Consider the following 17,021-nt stretch of genomic DNA (forward strand, 5'->3'; position numbering starts at 1 on the left):
CAATCCAGTCACAGCTAGGTGGCACAGTGGATAGATCACTGGGCCTAGAGTCAGGAAGATCTGAGTTCAAATCCAGCCTCAGACGCTAACTAGCTGTGTGACCCTGGCCAAGTCTCTTAACCGCTATTTATCTCAGTTTTTCATCTGTAAAATGTAAACACATTGGAGAAGGAAATGGCAAACCATTCCAGGATCTTTGCCAAGAAAACCCCATGGACAATGTCAATGTGGTCACATAGAGTCAGACATGACTGGACAACTGAGCAACAACAACCCAAATCTGGGCTTCCATATCATTTTCTGGTCATTCCCAAACCACGTCACCATGCATACATACCTCTCTCCCTTTCTAGCTCTCTTTCTTTATGTGCTATTTTTCTCCATTAGAATATAAGCTCCTTGAGGGCAGGACTGTCTTCTTTGTCCATTTATATCCCCAGTGTTTAGCATAATGTCTAGCACACAGTAAGTGCTTAATAAATGTCTTTTACTAATTCATTTATTCTACCTACGTTCTTGAATTTGATTACCAGGTCATAAAGGGACCTTAGAGATCACTGAGACCCCTCTTTCCCCAGTAAGGGAAAACAACTCACCAAAGGCCACATGTGGAGTCAAGAGCAGAGAACAAAAGGAAAAAAGGAAAAAAAGACTGATCTTGTATTTAACATTAAAACTTAGTCTCTTTTCATTGATGCTCCTCTGGAAAAAAGAATGACACACTTGAGATATAGTCACAAAAATGGTGATGGAGGTGACTGTGAAGTCTTAGGACAATTTTATTTAAACCTTTCTACCCAAATGAGAAACTCTGTTTTGCATGCTGAATCTTTCATTTTCATAGAAATTTTGATGCTTGACAAGTTTTCCTACAGAATTCCTATTAAATTTTTTATTGAATTCCTTGACAAACTTCCTATTGCTTTTGAGGGCAAGATTCTTGGGAGAGATGCAAAATGTCATTTTTTAAACCGCTTTTCAATATGGTAGCTGCAGCACCAGTTAAAATGATTAGGACTCATTTGTATGCTTATAATGCTGTTTTCAGCACCTGCATGCAGGTAGTGGTATAAAATTTCTTTAAACAATTAACCCCAATTGCCCTGCTTTCTCCCCTCCAAAATAAATTTCTTTAAACAAATGGGTGAATTAGCAAAGTACCTGGCTTCTAGTCTTAGCTGTCTCCATGAACTGCAGGCTAGATCATCTGGACTGGCAGGTGAATTTTTTTTAAGCGGTTCCTGATTTCTAGTTTTGAATTGCATGGGTGGGTTTTAAAAGGCAGAGGAGAGGTTCTTGATGATTGAGGGTCAACTATTCCAGAGAGACTTCCCAAGCCAGAACCTTTGCCCCAGGTTCTCCTCCCTCACCCAGTCATGAAGGTTCCAGACTTGGTGGGAGAAACAAACTGGTACGGCTTCACCTGTTTAAAGACTTTAAAAAGGGCTGAATGGCTTTGATAGAATTGGCCAAGGACCATTTTGCCCTAATGGGGAACTATAACCTTTTATTCATAATTCAACTGGAAAATTTTGCTTTTTGCTAATGAGTAGTTTGGGAGACATTGGGTACTCCTCACCCCTTTCATATACAGAACTTTTGCTCTGGGGTGTCACTGGTCTGATTGCGCTCACCATTTCAGGTGGGTTTTAGCCATGCTCTGTCCTCTGGCTATCTTCTTTTCTGGTTTGCATGGATCCTTCCCTTCCCCTCTTTCCAGTTCTGGAACCATAATCACCAGCCAAGCCTGGATCCTAGGGCCCACTCCAGGTCATATTCTAATAACACTAATGCTGAATCTCTCGGACTTCCAGGAGAAAAGAGTAACAATCACAATTTAACCCTTTTGTGTTTTTTCATGTTCTATGGTCTTTCCATATAGCTCAATATATTCGCTCTCCTGCAGATACGCCATCAATAAAGAGGGTGTTTGTTTCACGCTTGCTCTTATGCTTCCTTTAACTTTCAGAAACTTAGAGGGCAACATTAGCTTTTCAGAAGATACCTGGTAACTACTGCCCTAATCTTAGCTGACTTGGGTGCATTTTGGAGAATGGAGATGTAGATATTTGGGCTACAGAAATTGGGTTACTATCCATTTCTCTCAGCTACACAGGATCTTCTTAATCAAATAAGCATACAAGAAGAGATTCTCTGGCAGGTAACTTCCGAACTTTTTGATAGGAAGATCTATCTTTCATTGCCCCAAAGCCTTGAACTGACAATGTGTGTGCCTGTACTGATGGAAAATGACTGAGTAGGGGCACCATTGACAGTTAAGTTCTCCTCCTCCACTGGGGATCTTGGTAGATTTTAGAGACAGGTGGGTGGTGAGTAGGAGGCATGGGGGCAACAAATGCCTTGGAGCTCTATCCTGTAAAGCAGTTGGCTGATCTTATCTCCTCAGCTGGACTCTGTCTTATGGACAGAGTCTCTATCAGGCTTCTCCCGATATCTAGTTGATAGTATTTTGCAAGGTTGGGTACACAGTATACCCCTAGTAAAAATTGGATAATGGGTTACTTCTAAGAGGTCATTTGTTCTTTATCACTAGAGATCTTCAAGCTAAGACTAGACACTCATTTGTTTGGTATCTTGTAAAAGGGATTCTTGATTCAGGTATATTCTGGATGATGTGATATCTGAGGTCTTTTCCAAGTCCACATTCTGAAAAGATCTATTATCTTTTCTGAGTTGGGGACCTCTCTGGGAGGCAATGTGGTACAGTGGAAACAGCATTGGTTCTGGAGGCAAACGACTTGTGTACCTATCCTGTCTCTGGTTATACCCTGTATAAGCTTGGCCAACTCACTCAACCACCACGTGCCTCAGTTTCCTTGTCTGTAAGATGAGGAGGTTGGACTATGGCTTCTGAGTTCCCCTCCAGTTCTATGATCGATGCTCCTAGTGAGCTCCCCTGAAATCCTGCACCAACCTACTTGTTATGAAAATCGTAGATCTCTTGGATGTTGCCAAAGATGATGTGTTCTTTGTTAAGAATCCCAGGGGGGATCTCCTCCACGCCACTTGTCATTTCCCACAGGTATGTCTGGAAGACACCAACAGGCTTCAACATTGGCACAGCCGTGTAAAAATGCAAACAAGAACAGACAGGCCCTCCAACTTTCTGGCTCAAGGCCCAGACTGGGAAATGTAAGATTAAGTACATAAACAAGAAAGTAAATAAAGTGGAAAACAAACCAAAGCTGAATATGTTAAATCATCCCAAACTATCTCAGGTGAAATTCATCCCCTGAAATGAAGTCAGATTCCAGAAGAAACATACCCCACCCCCTCACCAAGCCATGCTAACTTGTTTACTAAATGACCAGTGGGAGATAATTATCTAGATAGTTACTTTAATTCTCCACTTTACTTGGCAGGTATAGACCCAGTCTATGAGCAATTTTTGGGTTTCTCTTATCAAAGAACTTTATGATCCTATATGATTTTTCTGGCCCCAGGGGTATTTGTATTCTTTGAGACAGTTTTTATTCTTTGCTTCCCTCTGAGAAAAGAACAGTCTTGAGTTCTGTGCTTTCCACAATCCTGGACCACTGTCAAGGATGCCATCTTTCTGACAAGTCTGGAAGTCACTTACAGTAAGTACTTACTAAGCAAGTCACTCAGACTTACCTCTAAGCATTCATGTAAATCTCTTACATATGCCTTTTCTGTCTGGAGGAGTTCTGCCATGATGAATCTAGAAAAAAAAGCACATGGTCTTCCAGTAAGTCATCCATACACACTCATGTAATGACACCATTTTTGATGGTCTTCCTTGGTCCTCTCCATCAATACTCATTCTCCCACTTAAAACTTGGCTCAAAACTCAGAGTCACAGAATGATATGGCCATAAATTATCCTGGACTGGGAGGCAAAAAGGTTTAGGTCTTAGATTCAGTGCTATCATTAACTAGCTCCATGATCCTGGACCCTGTCATATAATAAGTGGCAGAGTTGGGATTTGAACCTAGGTCCTATGTTTCTAAGTTTAGCACTGTTTCCACTACATGCGTCTTGATGAGCAGGTCTTCACGAGTTGCTGTGAACAATGGATGCATCACCCAGTGGCTAACCTGGCGATCAGCTTCCCTGAACTGAACTAGGATGGTCCTAGGATGATGGTTCATCCCTGGACCATAACAGAAATCCTTCTGATTTGGCAGGGCTCGAAAGAACTTTCCTTTTACTGTTATGGCCTTTGAGAATGCAGGGTTCCCCACCATGACACAATGAGGTGCTGGAAGCCAGGGTGATTAGAATGAAATGGAGGTGGGGAAAATGTGCCTTTTTCCTTTTCTGCATTTAGAGTCCTTTCTGGTGCTGATCTATTAAGCGGAAAGCAAGGAAGGAACAGACCCTCCAATAGCGCCCTGCTACCATTCCTGCCCTCCCCTCTCTGCCTAGTAACACCAAGGAGAATGCCTGAAACCCTTTGACAGCTCCAGGCTCCCCCCAAATCTGCCTTTGACTGCACTCCTCAAAGCCTCATTTACTCCTCAGCTGTTACAATACTCTGCAGGGCTCAGTGGCAGTCCCACAGCCTAATCCCATGATGACATCTTCTTCATTAAAACATAGCCCATTGTATCCACTCCTGGGCACAAATTATGCATTTGCCTGGATGGGTGGGAGCTTTCCCTCCCGCTGGAACCAGCCTATCATTATGCACCTTCCTTTCCTTTCTGAGGTCCCTCTGCTGAGAGGGTGAAGAGTAACCTGGCAACCACGAATGAGCGCGAGATTGGGATTCAGATCACAGAATCAGAGACACTGAGTTTAGGGGGATCTTAGAAACCATTCTGCACAATCTGTCATTTTACAGGGGAGGAGACTAACGACTTTCCAAGGTCACAGATTTGAACCTGGGACTTTCTGACTCCAGGCCACAATTACACATTGCTTCTCAAACAAATCTGGATTTCAGTGCTGGCTCTCCCACTTATTAGCTATGGTACCTTATGCAAAACCCTTAACAGTTCTGATGATCAGTTTCCCCACCTGCACTATGGGGATATTATTATAGCCTGGGCTATCTCACTGGGAGAACTGAATGAGAAAACAAATGAGAATCATTTGCAAATGATAAAGTCCTATGGAAATCTAAAATGTGGTGATGATGATGATGATGATGATGATGATGTCATTAGGGAAAGGATGCGTTCTTCTCCTACCTTTCTGAAATGCTCCACGATCTACCTAGAAAAAAATCCGTTGGGCAGCTAGGTGGCGCAGCGAATAGAGCATCAGCCCTGGAGTCAGGAGGACCTGAGTTCAAATGTGGCCTCAGACACTTGATACACTTACTAGCTGTGTGACCTTGGGCAAGTCACTTACCCTCAATTACCTGGCCTTCCCCCTTCCAAAAAAAAAAAAAAGGAAAAGAAAAGAAAGAAAAAAGTCCTTGGAGTGTGTAGGCCTGGGATCTAGTCCTGGTTCTATCCCTGACTTGTTTCATGGTCTTGGACAAAATCTTGGTTTTCCCAATTAGCTCAAATCAATATGTATTCATTGAGCAGCTACTTAATCTCGAGTACTGGGCCAGGGGCTATGAAAGACACAAACTAAAACTGAGGGATAATTTTCACCTTTAAGTTGCTTATCACCTTTTTTTTGGGGGGGGGTGCTATTTATTTATTTATTTAAATAATATTTTCCTTTTCCCCCTATTACATTATAAAAACAATTTTAATACTCTTAAGTTCTAAATTCCAAATTCTATCTCTCTTCCCCCCGCCCCTTGAGACAGTAACATTGCTTATAATCTTGCTGGGGAACAGCCACCTGGCTTCTCAGGTTTTCCTAGAACGATTTGTCTGGATCTCTCATTCACTTCCATCACACTCTACCTTGAATGAGACTTATTTATGGAACAGGTTATACTCTTCCCCTGTCAGCCCTCTATTATAAACTTGAGGGTGGAGGCCTGCCATTTTTCTCAACTTTTTTCCTGCAGCACCTTGCTCATCCCACATGCTTAGTAAATGTTTGGTGAATTGGATTTAAAGGTTTTAATAATAGCACAGGAGAGGTGGCATGGGAGAGGATAGAGAACCAGGAGGACCTGAGCTCCAGCCAGCCCTCTCTCTGACATACATTGGCTGTGTGATCCCAAGGGAGGGGACTGAAGCAGGCAGTCTCTCAGATGTCTTCCAGCTCCAGAGCTATGAGCCTGAGCCAGAGAGGGGTCCTAGCCAACATCAGCAGAGAGAATGTCCGTAGCAATGCCACCACAGGGCTATTGTTTTATCTTTCTTTTATTTCTATTAGGGCAGCAAGATTTTAAGATGCGGAGACAGGGATGATTTTCATTGGTAGAGACAGTTCCTCGTCCGGGTTCCTGATACCAATGAAATCACAGGGGAATAGAGAAAGACAAGATAGGAAAGAGAACCAACATTTATTAAGTCCCTTCAATGTGCCAGGCACTGTGTCAAGAGATTTATAAATATTATCCCATTCAATCCTGACAACAAACCTCTGAAGTAGGTGTGGTTATTTTCTCCATTTTATAATAGAGGAAACTGAAGCAGAAAGCACTTAAGCATCTTGTCCAGGAAGTAGGAAGAGTCAGAAGGCTGGATTTGAACTCTGGCCTTCCTGACTTCAGGCCCAGTACTCTATTCACTGGACTACTTACTTGTGCCTGTCCCCATCCTAATGGTAATACAAGGCACCACGTACCAGATTAACGGTATGGACAGTAAGTGCTCAAAACCTCAGAGGATGGAGCAATCAGCTTCATCTGGCGTCATCCAGATGGCTTCACAAAGGAAGTGAGTTGAACTTTGAAGGATGAGTAGGATTTAAATTGCATAAAGAAAAGGAGATCTCCTAAGCTGGGATAACAGCATGAGGCCTATGTTTAGGACAATGAGAAGGCTGCCCCAGATGGAGTGGGCAATTTGAACTGGAGGAATAAAACTAGATAGACAGGCAGGTTAGAATTACAATGTGGAGAGCCCTGAATGCCAGACCAAGGAGTTTTTGAATCGTCTTATAGAAAGGGGAGCCACAGAAAAATTTTTAGGAAGGGGATGAAATGATGAAAGCGTTATTTTTGGAAGGTGAATCTGTCAACAGTGTGCAGAAGAGAAAAAGAGAATATTGGAAAGAGAATCAAATAATTTAAGAATGAGATGAAATGGGTCTGGAGTAGGTAATAGTGGCATTCAGGCAAAACATAAGCTCCGTAAGGACAGGGACTACTTTTTTTCTTTGTCTCCTCTATACCTAGAATGATGCCTGGCACACAGTAGGCATTTAATAAATGCTTGCTGAATGAATAAATGGCAGTGGGAAGAGATAAAAGATATTTAAGAGGAAGGATTGTCAAAACTTGATGGTGGACTGGCCATAATCAAGGAAGGGAAGGGCTAAATCAAATATGACTGCGAGGCTATGAGCCTGGCTGCCTGGGAGACCTGAAAGAAAGGAAGTTCAGAAGGGGGCTGATTGGGCAGGAAAGATGTTAAATTGAGTTTTAGGCAAATTGAGTTTGAGATGACAATATGGGGTTTGGTGACCCACATGGTCATATCTTGTGGGCAGATGGAGACCAGGAGTGGAGCTCAGGGGACAGGACAGTAGCCAAGATAGAGCTTTGGGAATCATCAGCAAAAATGATGCACAGACCATGAGAGGAATCCTACCTGGCTAGGGTGGTTACGAGTGCCTTGGGAGATATGAATGAGGCCATTACTAGGAGGTGAAAGGATATAAATATGAAACTTAATCAATGCTCATTGACGCATGATTTGAATGAAGACATAGGAGAGGACATCCTCATCTCACTCCTGCGTGGAGGTGGAAGAGCCAAATGTGTTACACATTGCATCATGTACTGACTGATTGTGCTAATTTTTGTTTTTTTTTTTTCTTTTTTGTCTTTACAAAAATACCACTTACTCTATGGGATGGTTCTCTGGGAAAGGGAGGGTAGAAATACTGGGGAAAATTATGATGATTAAAAAAACAAAAGACACCAATGAAACATTTTAAAAATGAGAATATTAAAAGAATAAGTAAAAAATAAAATAAATGTTTGTTGAATAAATGAGCGTCAGTGGAAATGGAAAGGAATGGATAACTGTGGAAGACATTTTATAGAATCATGGATTTAGAACTGAAAGGGACCTTGCATTAAGTCCAAATCTCTAGTTTTACTGGCATAAGGAAACTGAGGCAGACCTAGGTGAATTCACTGACTTGCCCAGGGTCATACAGCTGGTAAATATCTGAGGTCTGATCTAAAATCAGGTCTTCCTGACTCCAAGTCTAGCACTCTGTCCTTTGTCCAAACTTGGTGAGACTGGATATGGGGAATAAAGGAAAGGGATACTTCTTATCATGAGGTCACTTTGTTTTTCAGGGCTGGGGTTGCCCAGATAGCACATACTCTTTCTTCCGGGCCGATTTCCGCTTCTCTTCATTGACCTCATGGTTGGCGTCCCGTAGTTTGACCTCCCGGTCTGAGAGGCTTGCTGGGATGATGTCCAGCTCTAGGTCCTTGTTATCCTAGAGACAGAAGGATTGAAGAAGATCACTTTGTGGACACCTCAGGGAGAGGCCACTCGAAAGATACAAAGGAGTGGGGTAGGCAAGGGAAAGACAGTCAGAGTGATGTGCTTTCGTGGAAAGGAGATGAGAAAATGAACCAGAACCAAAACCATAAATCCACACATACTCCTACAGAAGGGAAGGTTGGCTTGTTTTTCAAATCCTTTTCTTTCTACATGAAATTGACATAACAAAATTTGCAGCCCAGGTGAATGCTCACAGCAGGAAAAAAATGAACAAATTCAGTAAGTTTATGTGTGTCTCCTAAGGCTAATAAATATGTCCTATACTCGATTGAGTAAGGTCTACTACCTTGCTCAGAGCTATTAGCACAGGATACTTTGGTTGAGCCCACCTCTTAATCATGAAACACAAAAATTTGTGAAGTTTAGTCATATGAAAATGCAAATACACTTTTATATCCCTGGGGAAGTAATCAATGCAAAGCTTTAAATATAAATAAATAAATATCCATGTGAATAGAAGGCTAAAAAGAAACACAATTAATGGGTATATTATTTTTTTCTTACTTGATATAGACATTAGTTAGCATTTGGTCTTTGGCTCTGAGAGGTCAAGGGGTGAGCTGACCTCCCTTGACATTGTTCAATGTGAAGTGAGGTGTTTTCCTATAGCTCTTGCCAAATTCTGCAATCAAATGAGTGGGATTCCTAAAGAAGAGCTCAAATACACCCCACTACAGGCTAAACCTATAAAATGAGAAGAAATTAGTTGGCTTCACTCCCTAATTATACACTATTCAATCTGCCATTCATCTTAGGAATGACAGAAGGAGTCTGGATAAATGGAACATACAGGTGATCTATAAACTTTTTAGCAGATTTGATTTCTCTGACTTCTCTGGATAATTTTTGTAAGAATTCCTCATGAGGAAACTAAGCTGACTTGTTTGACTACCAAATTAAAATTAAATGAGATTAAAATGTGACAAACTCATGACTGTGGCTGACAAAAGATCTGCATTTTTGAAATTTATTTCCGTGTCCTCTGCTCTGGATATCTTGCTCTTATAAGACCCCAGCTTTATTTATTCATCATTTCTTTCATCTTGCTTTCTCACACATTAGGAGCTCTATCTGTCTCTATTGGAAGCTGATACCTACATCTTTTGTTTTGAGACAAGATGTGATACTAAGAAGGAATGGGAAGAAGGGTTAGCATCTTCAGTTACAAGATGCCCACTCTGGACAGGAGAGAAGAAGGGTTGCCCATCTCTCTGCTCACTCCTAACCCACTATGTGCCTATTTCCAGCAGAAGGCTGGAATTTGATAATGGGGTTGGTGTGAGAAATGATGCTAGGGATCTGTTTGAATGGAACAGTTATCACAACTACCACTCCAATTAGGCTTGTTGGATTATCTACAGCTACTTCTCCTCTTTTTTTTCCTTCCTTCCTTCCTTCCTTTTTTCTTTCCTTCCTCCCTTCCTTCTTTCCTCCTTTCCTTCCTTCCTCCCTCCCTCTTTTCCTTTCCTCCCTCCCTCTCCTCCTCCTCCTCCCCTCCCTCCCTCTCTTTCCCCCTCTCCCCCCCCCCTCTCTCCCTCCCTCTCCCTCTTTCTCTCTCTCTCTCTCTCTCTCTCTCTCTCTCTCTCTCTCTCTCCTGGGCACTACTGATTGAAATGGAAACTTTGACCTGCTCCATTTCTGATTTGGCTTGGTTTACCCCTCCTTAGGTAGCCTTGTGTCCCCCCCCCACACACCTTTCCAAGGGCTCCCCCTATTGATGCTAGACTTAGTGTAGATATCCAATGGCTCAACCCACTACAACTCAGAACTCCCAAGCTCAAGTGATCCACCATCTTTAGTCACCTCTGCAGCAGAGATTACAGGTACGAACCCCCATGCCTAGCCCAACTATAGCTTCTAGACCTAATTTTGTTCCATGAGTCTTCTACCTAAAATAACAGTATAAGAATCATCTTTATCTTCTCCTTCCCCAAATAGCTCTTCTGAAATTCCCATCAACTATGTCCTATATCTTCAACAATTAAACTTTCAGTCTCTAGGACCCTCACACAAATAGCATCTGACAAGGGCAACCCCCACCACAGCTGGAGCCATAGCAATTTGCCAGTTAGATCAGTTGAATACAGTAGGGTGCTAATGAGGCCAAAATTATGAGTCCAATTCCCAATGAGGGCCAATTAACTTGGCTTAGAGAAAAGTTCTGTTTTACAGATATAAAAAGCATCAATAACCCTGGCCAGCCATCATGCAATTGCATTGGAAGTTCTGGCTCAATGTAATCCATCCCGCCTACTACAAAACTCAGTGTGAAAGCGCTACGGATTGTCAGAAAACTCATCTTTGGGTGCCAAGTACAACATGGACATAGTTTGCATTCTGTTGTAGTACAAGTGACAGACAAGACTGAAAGTGGTGGAGGGGGAAGAGAAAGGATGATGCGGCCCCTCTGCACCTACCTCAGTGTTGACTCCCAGGGCTTTCTCCAGTGAGTAGCGGTACTTCCCCATCCTCAGGGAGAAGTCCCTATAGTGCTTGTCAACTGTAGTCACCCACTTCCTGATCTCAGTGGCATGGATGTGGCCCTTTTCGACAAAGCTGTCAGCCAGCTGAATCAGAAGCTTCACTTTCTCCTTTGTTTGCTGCTCCCAAAAGATGACCCCATGTTACAGGATTAATTTAGTTTTGATCAAGCAGGCAAGCAACAAGCATCTATTAAGTACCTACTATGTGTCTGGTACTATGCTAGTCCTGGGGACACAGAGACAAAAATGAAGCAGTCCCTTCCCTCCCAGAAGCGTAGCAGGGCAGACAACCTGTTTCCTCCTCATCCAAACCTCTCCTTCCCCTTCCACAAGTCATGGGCAAGTCACAGAACTAGAGACATGATACAGATTAGGATTTTTCAAATATTATGCACATTGGTATATTCCCACAATAGAAAGATATCAACCATCAGATTCCAAAGGTAGTGCCTTGTGGGATCTTCAAGAAGTGTTTGCTAAGGATCAGAGCCAAAGAAACGCCAGTCCCAATGGGATGATGGCAGGCGGAAGAACATTAGGGTCTTGTCACCTTGTCAGTGTGAAGCTGGTCTTAGTAATGTGACCATCTCCTGTACTACGAGCCCCAACTAACCCTCTCCTGCCTCAGAGTATAACCTGCTTCTGAGGGTAGCTGACAGCTTGATTTTCCTAAACAAGAGTAAGGCAAAGCCAAGAACTGAGTCCTGAGGTGTCAAGCAGTTTTGATGATGACGATAAGCAACTGAGGAAAAGAAAAGCTTTCTGAAGTTCTTCGGTTTGAAGGAGAAGAAAGGATAAGACTAAAACCTAAAAAAGTCAAATAAGAAAAATATAACTCATCAGTATCCTAGGTTCAAGGTTTAAGTAGGCTTTATTAAGTCTATTCCAAGGGGCAGTTCCTCTTGAGTATTGTATTTATTTAAAGTTTACAATAGTTTCAACTGCTGTAATCAAGGTCTCTTTGGGAAATCTCCAAGTTCCTTTTTTCTCATTTATCTATTTTATTTTTAATTTATGGAATAAAACAAGCATCTCCATAACATAGTATAATTAAAAAGATGAAACAGCAAATCTATTATGTACAATTTTCTATTCCTTTATATATAATAAAGTTATCGTGTAAAGTATTTTTTTCTTTTATTCCCTCCCCTGCCCGAGAAATGGCTACCATTAGACACAAATAGGTATATTTCTGTAAAATCATTCTATACATATTTCTATTTATCAGTTCTTTTTCTGGATGTAGATAGTGTCTTTCTTCCTATGTCTTTTATAGTTAACTTGGGTATTTATAATAGTAAAAATGACTTATTTGTCTATTTCCCAAGATAATTAGGGAAAAGGGAAAAGAACCTATTCATTCCAAGTTTCTTTAACGACTCCACACTTCCACCTTAAAGGGCCATCTTCTTAATGTCAGTACTCTTCCAGGATTATTGTTTGGTTATGAGTCATAGAACGTTTAACTAGACACTCTCTGCAGAACTGAAATTGAGGGGCAGCTGAGGGGCACCAGAAAGCAGGGGGCATGGGCAGGCTGCAGGACATCACTCAGAAGTGATCATGAAGCAGAAGTAAATGCTATCATCAGAGAAATAGAGGAGCAAGGAAGAAGATGGACTGGTCACATGGCAAGAGTGAAAGATAACCAATGGACAGCTTGCATTCACTATTGGTGTTCTCACAATGTCAAGAGAAGGGGGAGGAGGTGTTTGTGTGGATCCTATGTGGCAAATGGATGAAAAGGTGAGGACAAAAGGGTCTCATAGGGTGGGGATTCATGGAGGGTTTATGATCTGCATGACTGCAAGGAGCAGCCACATTGATGTGGTCGCAGATCTGAGTATTTGAGATAATAAAGATCAATCTACTTTTACATAAAGTACTTTCAACTTCCTGCCAATCCTCGGGTTCCAGTGTAGCTTCCTGTGTCCTAGACACTCCAGCCTTGAGTGCCTGACTTTTTACTTGCACTTGGAGTCAGTGTACCTGAATTTCAGGAACAGTCAAACCACAGGAAAATTAACAGTTGAAGTGCTGACTGATGCAGTTGATTAAAAAAAATCCTACACAGAGGACTTTTTATTCATTACTTTTTAGCTAAGTTTTAGCTTGTTAGTTTCCATGACACATTCCACCTTGTCAAGATATTCAGGAAACTTAATCACGTCATTTCTGGTGTCTGCTTCCTCATTCAGTTTTATGCCATCTCTGCATCTAATCGTTGTTCCATCTAGGTCTTCTTTTGAGTCGTAAATAAAAATGTGGACCAGGATGGGGTAAGGAAAGAGACTTACAATAATTCATAAGAGGGCTCCTTCTAGGTTGGCATAGAGTCATCAATCGACACCCTAGGCAATGTTATTCAATCAGCTCTGAGTCTCCCTAAGAGCGCTCTCATTTCACCCACATTTCACCATCTCACCCTGAGGATATCTAGGAGATTGTCAAAAGCCCATAAATATTTATTAAACACCTACTATGTGCCAGGCACCATACTAAGTGCTGGGGATATAACCACAAAGAAAAAAATCTCTATAAAGTTTAAACAAAATAAAGCAAAATTAAACGACTTCAAAATTTACGGCATTTTCTTAGTTGATCAGCAAAATATCTCTATCAAAAAAGGAAATGACATTAGTTTGGTATGATTTATTTTTGGTGAACCTATACTTACTCTTAGTAATCAACTAAAGTATTTGCCTAAAATGCCCACAAAACAATTTAACTCAGAATTTTGCTAGGGAGTGACATAAAGTTTAGCAATCTGCGGTTTCCAGGTCTCTTGGATCTTCTCTGGGAAAATCAGCACAATTGTTCCTCTCTCACATACTGGTATCTGTTCTGTTTTCCATTATTCCTCAAAAACTGTTGACTAGCACAGTACATGGTACACAGTAACCACTTCTTAAATGTGTGTTGACATGAATACTGCGATTATATTTTCAAGTACCTTCAGGATCCTGGGAAATACTTTGTTTGTTCCTAGAAGCTGGAATATAATGAAAGTGGCTAGGTACTCTATCTTTTCACCTCTCCTGAATTTCAATTCCCTTCTAAGCCATTTTTTTCCTGTACTTCCTAGTTTGATGACCATTCTCCTTGTTGAAAAAGAAGGCTGTCAACAGGAGTTGAGGTCTGCCTTCTCTCTGTCACCAGTCAATGTCTTCCCAAAGCAGGAGCTCTCATGCCTTCCTTTTGCTTCTTGCTTTGAACATACACACATGACCCTTTTTGGCACTTTGTACAAGCCTTGGTTCATCTGGAGCTTTAACTTTGCTTAAAGTTATGTGTCACTCTGTCTCTCTTATAAACAACTTCTGTAAAGGTTGTAAAGCTCATCAGAGAGCTCTTGGTGTAGCCACATTGGGTTTTTAGAGACTTCTTTTTTCTCATTAGGATTATTTGTGATTATGCAGTAAGATTTATTTTTTAAAGAACTATTCCCCAATAGGGAATAAAATACCAGCAATGGGATTATAACTATCTTTTCTCTGAGGCTTGAAAATATGGACACATCTTTATGTTATTTATGGTCGTTTTTCCCATTCTTTGCTACCAGAATATCAAGGATGAAGCAATCATCTTTCTCCCATGCTTCCTGTCATTTTTACATCGCTAACCTATTTTTCTTTGCTCATTAGAATTAAGCCCAGAAAAGCAGTCCCCTTGTTGCTTCCTTTCTTGATGGATATTAAATTGTGAGCTGGGCAAGCCAAGAATTTGCCAGATGGACTGCTTTTGGCAGAATTGGACTTCTTAGAAATGCCAGAAAAGTTGAATTGTTCGTCACTATATAGCTTGCCTTTCTGCAAGTTTGGTAATTTATATTAGGAAAGCAACTCCCACAGAATACTTTTTTTTTCTATTTCTCTCTCTTGTCCTCACCCAAATGCTCCTCCCTTGCTTCTATTTTCAAGTTTGTAGAATTCTATACAGTGCTGCTTCTCACCTCAACTAGGTTGGTTGCTTTTAAGCAGTGTTAGGATCCAACAAAGGTAGTTAGGTGGCTCTGTGGATAGAACGATGGGCCTGGAGTCAGGAAGATCTAAGTTCAAATCCAGCCTTATTATACTTACCAGCTGTTTGACCCTGGGCAAGTCACTCAACTTCTGTTTGCCTTAATCCACTGGAGAAGAAAATGGCAAACCACTCCAGTATCTTTGCCAAGAAAATCCCATACAACAGGACCTAATCAATATTGGTTGAATTGAATGAAATGGGAAGGAATGGAATGAAGGACTGAAGGCCAGTTATTCTGTATTTGGACTCAGAGGCAGATGTTTTACAGAAGTAAATATTTTATGAGATGGAATTATGTCATGGTGGATAGAGAGCTGGCCTTGGTGTCAGAAAGAATTGGAGTCAAGGCCTGCCTCTGACTCATCCTGGCTGATGGACAATGAGTGTATCATTTCCCTTTTCAGCACCCGAACAGTTCTCTATAGACTATGTGTTGTCAATCTACATTGGTTGGGAGTTCTCTAAACCAATGAAGTCACAGATCTAACCCCTCTTCCTACTTCTCTCTCTTATCCTCACCCAAATGTTCCTTCTTTGCTTCTATTTTCGTGTGTGTGTGTGTGTGTGTGTGTATGTGTGTGTGTGTGTGTGTGTGTACATGTTACCTAAATACGTAATGTATAACAATAGCTTGTAAGTTCCTTGAGGGCAGAAAGGGTTTGGTTTATATCTTTGTATCCCCCAGCAGCTGACATCATGCCTGGCACATAGTAGGTCCTTACTAAATGTTGATTGATTGATATCTACCAAATGGTAGCATTCCAATGACACAGAGATCCCAATCCAAATAATTCAGGTCAAAATTGGATTTGGGGGGAGGCTCAAATTTTTCATTCAAACAACAAATATTCATTGGTTATCTATTGTGTGTGATATTCTGTTCTAGGTAATACCGTGCCTAGAATAGACTATATATAGGTAAACAAGTCAGAGTCCTTGCCATCCTCCCCTCCCTAACCCTGAGATTTCAAACTAGTAAGATAAACACAAAAACTGGAAAGAAAAGCAAAAAATACTAAGTATTATATGAAATTATATAGACAAAAAGTACCATTGGATTTTGTAAAGTGGGAGAGATCATGTTAATTTGACACATCAGGAAAGTATGCACAGAAAGCGTGATTGAGCTAAAGGATGGGAGGAGTTTGGTAAGAAAGGGAGACATTTCAGGAATGAGAAAGGAAGAATACAGAGGTAGAAAAATGCGAGTTGATGCAAGAAACATTTGCTGTTTATTTGTGGGTAGCAAGAGGATTTTTAGCTTGAGGGGAGGGTCTGCAAAGGGAAGAAATAGGAGATCAGGCTGGAAAGGTAGGTAAGGACTAGTTTGTAGAGGATTTTGAATGCTCCTGCTAAGGAATTTCAATTTTCTCTTATAAGTAGAAGAGAATGGAAAGCTTTGGGGCAAAGGGCTGACTTGATTAAAGCAGTGCAGAGAAGGGGATGGTGAGTCTTAAACTTAGAATGGTGGGAATGGGAAGGTAGCGATGGACACAAGAGGAAATTTAGGGGAAAGATGGATCTAATTAATCATTTGTACTAACTGAGAAGCAGCATGATGCAGTGGATAAAGAACTGGCCTTAGAGCAAGGAAGATCAATGTTCAAATCCTGACATTATAGCTTTGTATTCTTTGACACAAACAAAGGTTAACAAAGGTTATGCAACCTCTCTAGCCTCTAGACAACTCACCAAGTTACAGAGAAGGGACTGAACACACAGGAAAGTAATGACTTGCTTTGATGGACAAAATTTCCTCACCTGGAGGGTTTCCTCTACTAAGGAAATCACTGGCTAGTCCCAATCCCTATTCGTAATCATAAATGATCATGCAATTTGCCAAGTCTCCATTTCACTCATGTGGTGTTATATCTTCCAGCAAGGATGGCTTGGGCTGCAGCCCCAGCTCTATTCTGAAATCCTGGG

The 17,021-nt window shown here is 41.3% G+C and overlaps 1 protein-coding gene across 1 annotated transcript in view; it reads right to left on the bottom strand.

The window, feature by feature from the left end:
• LOC118839981 (kalirin) overlaps positions 1-17,021 on the bottom strand; it is a 413,338-nt gene that overhangs the window by 72,794 nt on the left and 323,523 nt on the right. Inside the window, exons 20-23 of the mRNA XM_036747488.1 lie at positions 11,007-11,189; positions 8,403-8,521; positions 3,637-3,703; positions 2,940-3,049 (exon numbers count right to left, since the gene is read on the bottom strand). Coding sequence (XP_036603383.1) covers positions 2,940-3,049; positions 3,637-3,703; positions 8,403-8,521; positions 11,007-11,189 — 479 coding nt within the window. The remainder of the gene's footprint in view (positions 1-2,939; positions 3,050-3,636; positions 3,704-8,402; positions 8,522-11,006; positions 11,190-17,021) is intronic.

Source organism: Trichosurus vulpecula, chromosome 2 (assembly GCF_011100635.1).
Source record: "Trichosurus vulpecula isolate mTriVul1 chromosome 2, mTriVul1.pri, whole genome shotgun sequence".
NCBI classification, from domain to species: domain Eukaryota; kingdom Metazoa; phylum Chordata; class Mammalia; order Diprotodontia; family Phalangeridae; genus Trichosurus; species Trichosurus vulpecula.